Source organism: Prosopis cineraria, unplaced genomic scaffold (genome assembly GCF_029017545.1).
Source record: "Prosopis cineraria cultivar Desert tree isolate PC_DT_omini unplaced genomic scaffold, ASM2901754v1 PC5, whole genome shotgun sequence".
NCBI lineage: Eukaryota > Viridiplantae > Streptophyta > Magnoliopsida > Fabales > Fabaceae > Prosopis > Prosopis cineraria.
The window spans coordinates 34800382-34805785 of NW_026555336.1; the positions used below are offsets into that span (position 1 = coordinate 34800382).

The following is a 5404-nucleotide window of genomic DNA, read 5'->3' on the forward strand; positions in this document are numbered from 1 at the left end:
TGATATTTTTATTTTAACAATTACATCCAGGTAAGCTAAATACTTGAAGGAGGTAGTAGGATCGAACTTGCAACCTTCTACGAATAAGGCCATTGCCAAAAACATGACGTTTGTGTTTACATGATTCAGTAGAAAGAATTGTGTCCTGATTAGCTGTAATTATATTTTCAACTAGTGATTAGTATTCAATCTAACAATCAATTTCAAAGCCTTGGTTTTTGGGTGGCCAACATTTTACCATAGCAAGGCTTGATAAGAATCAGAATAAGAAACATAAAACTTAGAATGATGTGTTTAAATGAAAAGGATTATATCTAACCAATATATATAACTCATAGCCTAGTAATATATGATTGATGTAATGTTATCGACGTGTTGTTTGTGCCAAGCAAACTAGCAGCCTAATTTGTAGCCATATGCTAATACATGACAGGTCCAAAAAGGTTCTGCAGAATGAGCAAATCAGTTTATAAATGCCTGCGTGCCTCAGCCTTATAAATTCTCAGATTTTCTGAACTTCGGTATGTTAATTGATACAACTGTCAAGATCAATAAGAGTCTAAGCATATATGATATTCCACCTCAAACATGTGCCATAGGCAAGGCATCAATTCCTAAAGCTTCTCAAGGGTAATATATTAATTACTGTAGGTTATTTATCCATGCACCTTCATGGTGAAGCAATTACAGTAAAAAAGCATTGGATTCTCCCAACAAAAATCACTTTTTGGTTTGTGATTTATTACTGTCAGATTCATCATGTAGAATGGATAAGACAAAATGTGCCTTATGCTTTGGCATTACGGAGTAATGAGAGATGTGTGGTGTGCTCTATATATTCCCATAATCACAAAGCTCACTCAAAGGAACCAGCTTCCGTTAGTAATCATTCCATGGTTCAGAAGCATATATCTATATATGTACAGCCTCCCTGCTATTCATTAAGCATACAGATTCCCATACGGAGATATCCTATAAAAAGATAAATTAATCGAATCTACATGTATAGAATCTATAGATATAAGTGTATAATCAACATGCTCACTTGGCAAAACGCACACACGAGCACAAACATGTGGGCCATTTGTGTGGCAGCCAGTGCCAAGGTACAAACAGTGAAGCATATGTGGCAATAAAGATGTGAGCAGCCAAGCATACATTGATGAACAAGTTTTCAAAGTACAGGATTTTGAAAGAAAAAGGGTTTAAGAGAAAAGAGACTGGTATTTTGTGTTAGATATAAGTTCCTATGCATTATTATAGATAGTCAAATGAAAATCAAAATTATATCAGTCTGACAGGGACATAAGGCCAATAGGACCGTCTAATACTTCTGACTTAAGGTAAATGAAAAGTTAAGCACATTGATATAGAAGGTAGCTATTATATAATAAGTAATTTGAAGGGTGTCTGATCCTTTTCTGTCATTAAATAGTAACCATGTACAAAGAATGTTGGTGCCCACAGAATCCAACTTGTTCTTAGTGTATTTATTTTATTGTTCTGTTTTGTTTTTGTGCTCTGTTTTGCTCTCATTTCGCTTTGCCTAGCTTTACTTTATTGGTCAAATTAAGAGATTCATTACGTTGCTCCATTGGTTTCTTTTTTCAAGTAGTTTGTTGCATGTTTAATAGCAACAGTTAGGAAAAAGAGTGAGAACCCAATATTTCAATTGCCGCTTTATTCAATATAATAATTAGATCCGGCCCTAAAATTGCACAAATATGAATTATAGATTATATGTATAATTATTTAGGAAGTTTATGTAAACTTTTAAACAAATTAAGGATGAACATTGTCATTATGCTCACTTCCCTTTATTGCCAGTCATGCTTTGACAGAAAAAATCTTCAAAAAAATATTTTAAAACCCAATTCAACAATGATTTGAATCCAAGTTACATAACTCACAAAATCAAAGATTATGTGATAATAATATAAAACATGTGGTGGTAACAAGTGATAACAGAAGGGAGTAAGATCACTTTCTGATAGCACTATATAGTATATATCTATAGTTGAAGGAATAATGAGAAGTGAGAATTAAAAACTATTCCGGCTCTCTCCTTGATTCTGGAGGCACTGAGCTAGAGATATATATATATATATATAGAGAGAGAGAGAGAGAGAGAAAAGAGTGACAAACATAGGCAAAGGCAACCTATTATTTTTTCCTTTTAACAACATTGTACGTAAAAGTGTGATAGATAGATAGAATGAGTAGTCTTTTGGTACCCTAGTTGCATGAAAATACACAACCCAAAGCAAAAGGAGTGTCGTATTGGGACCTCCCTCCTCAGTATAAAGCAAAGTGTTCCCTCCTTCTCTTGTTCGAAACCAGCTAAGCACTCCCTCTCTCCCTCTCTCTCCCTCTGAGTTCGAGAAAGTGAAATAGGATCCCTCTCCAACCTATAAAGAAAACCACCCACACCCCATAATTCTCTGAAGTAAAAAAATAATAAAGCAATTTCTTGCCTTAGCCTTCTCTCTGTTCTCTCTTTTCTTGTTTGTCTTCTTATACAGCCCCCATTTTCATCCCAATCATCAAGCAATCATAGGCTTCTCTGTTTTCCTCCTTCATCTATCTGTCATAGCACCGTAAGGCTTATTTACATATATAGATCCTTTCTAGCTACTATGACATAAAATACGCACAGAAGAATATTTGAAATATGGTTAGGGGTAGTGGAAGTTGTTCTTGGCTTCCTACGTCGTTCTTCTGTGGTCGAGCACTTGCAATAGTGGGGCTTGTCTGTCTTCTGGTCGTTGGAAGCTTGACTTCTGTTCCTGCAACCACTCTATCTTCAGAAGAAAGACTCAAGCATGAGTTTGTCTTGGGTCGTACTGACAGTGATCATAAACATGTGAACCAACAAGAGTTGGATTTTAACTACATGAGCAAAAGAAGAGTTCCCAATGGCCCTGATCCCATCCATAACAGGTTTGGCTACCTATCTCGTGTGTTTTTAAGTATTATGCTCACATGTTTCTGTCATGCGTTCTGCTTTGAAATCTACTCTGCTTATAACAGCTAATGTTTACACATATAATACTCTGTTTTTAAACAGAATAGCCTTACTGTTTCTCAGGTCTCTTACTCTCTATATCAATCCTTCTAGTATCTGCGATCAACTTTTCTCTTAAATATACCATGCTTCTTCTAGAAATTAGAGTACATCTATATCAGCTTCAACTATGAAGATTTCCATGCTACAACTGTTACATTGAATTCTTGTCTTGAGGTGTCTTGGAGGCATAATAAAGAAAGTAAAGTATGGTTGACTACTTTCTTAGTGAATCATCAAGTCTTCAAGCTATTTGTCCTATTTCATTCTGTTCTCTCATCATTTAATGAAACTTTAAGTTCTTTCCTGCTTGTTTCTCTTTTGATCTTCCTTTTATTAATTTGATGACAAGAGGACTTGGATTTAACATGAGGCAGTAACAGTTCACTCTAACCGTCTGTTAATAATCAAATGGACGCTCCAGATTGCAGCAACCAAAAAATGCTGCTTTATTCTATAAATTGTAATCAGATGGTTGAGAATACATGAACTCTTACTGCCACTTACTAAATCCAAATCGATCAGAAGACACATGATAGGCAGCAAGACACTTTCTGTGAAACTGTTTCACAAGTGTATGGTTGCTTTAGATGGAGTCCAATTTTACTCAGCTTTAGGACAGCTTAGAATTTTACCTGAAATATTACTTGATGATTATGTTCAGGAGAGCTGGAAACTCTGGTCGACCTCCGGGTCGGGCTTAGTGAACGGGGAATCCGACAAGGAGATGATGACAAATGATGTTAACCTTGTTCTTGTGAGAATGGGACTTTTATGTTTGTGTACTATCTCTGAGCTTCTTAGGATTCCAGATTGCATGCAAGGGTGAATTTCTCACAAGGAAAGGAACCCAAAAAAAAAAAAAAGGAAACTTGTCCCACAGGAAAATAAGCTCAAAAGAATCAAACTCAGATCTCAGTTTCTGCAGGAACTGCAATTTAGAGAATTTTTATTTTTTCAATCAAATTTTCAAACTTGTCTTGTTGTGAGAGAGAGAAGGAGAAGGAGGATATAGTATGACTACAAATTCCAAGGAGAGTTTGCATGTAAAGCACATGAGAAACGTAGCTTTAAAGTTGAAAAGCCACAAAGAGATAACTCGAAGAGGAATACATTGAAGCAGCAGCCATGCATGCATGCTTTGGAGGACTAGATGAAGCTAACATCAAGTACAAGTCTCTTTGTCACAAAAGAAACACTACAGCCAGCTGGCTTTGGCTTGTTTGTTCACTATGAATTTGTTTTGGAATATCTTTGTTTTTCCTTCTTTTTTTAATTTGTATTGTTTGTTATTGTAAAGAGAATAGAGGCATGAGTTCCTAAAGTAAAGTAAATCCCATCATTTAAAGTTGTTAGCGCACCTCTAAAAGATGAGTTTTTGCATATCTTGTGTAAGTCTTTTTCACTCGATTCTTTGGCCCTTTCAAATACATTAACCTGCTTTACATTCTTGTTGTCACGTGCCAATCACGTCATGAAATGGAACAAAAATCATAATAGAGAGGGGGAGGGAGAGAGCCCTGCGCCAACTTCTTTTTTGGCCCTAAAAAAAAAAGTTCAAACCTCCCAATCTCTAAAAATCACATCAAAAATTGAATAGGATTTGTTATGAAGGGAAAATTCTCTCAACATCCTCTTTTTTTTAAAAAAAAATTTAGGAGATTTGAGTTTTTATTTGAGAAGAGTTGAACTCTGTACAACATGAATAATCGAATCAAGTATTTTAAATTAGTATTTTAGATTAAAATTTATGAGAGGGTCTAACCTAATCAAGTATCTCTTTTTTTTTTTTTAGCTTGTTTGGTCTGGATTCAGAAGGAAGTTAAATTACAATGTGTGCTAAGCAAGTGAGGCCGAAACTGTGGCATTACCACACAAAAATAAAACAAAAAAGGGAAAAGGGAAAAAGAGTTTCAAACTTGTGCTTTTCATGAGATCTTAAGATGGTTAAAGAGGACCAACTGTTTTCTGGTCTGCATATGTGCCAATTTCCAGGAGTCTAGTTTCCCTGGTGGATTCCTTTAGCTCGATGCCTGTATGTTTTTTACCATATACAGATATTTTTCTATTAAAAAAATTTTATTTAAGATATGATTAAACATTAAATGTAGATGTTTTTTTTAGCAGAAATCCTAGTTAGGCCATCATTAGTAATGGTTTTATTTCATTCAATGCATTCTTTTCCCAGTGCAAAATTAATTAATCTCATGGTCCCACTTTGAAAGGATAAAACCTTCAAAATGTTCCTATTGTTAGCCTTCAAAATTTTTGGTAGGGAGAATTGATTCTCACTTTAGAGAAAATGCCAAGTAGAATGTACTCAACCATTTCAAGCAACAG

General features: G+C 35.1%; 1 protein-coding gene across 1 annotated transcript; it reads left to right on the forward strand.

Annotated features, from left to right (window-relative positions):
- Window positions 1-2329: 2329 nt before the first annotated feature.
- LOC129311834 (CLAVATA3/ESR (CLE)-related protein 25) lies at window positions 2330-4447 on the forward strand. The gene is made up of 2 exons (XM_054954307.1): window positions 2330-2940; window positions 3729-4447. The coding sequence occupies exons 1-2, from the start codon at window positions 2672-2674 to the stop codon at window positions 3766-3768; spliced, it is 309 nt and encodes a 102-aa protein (XP_054810282.1). The 5' UTR covers window positions 2330-2671; the 3' UTR covers window positions 3769-4447.
- The last annotated feature ends 957 nt before the right edge of the window (window positions 4448-5404 follow it).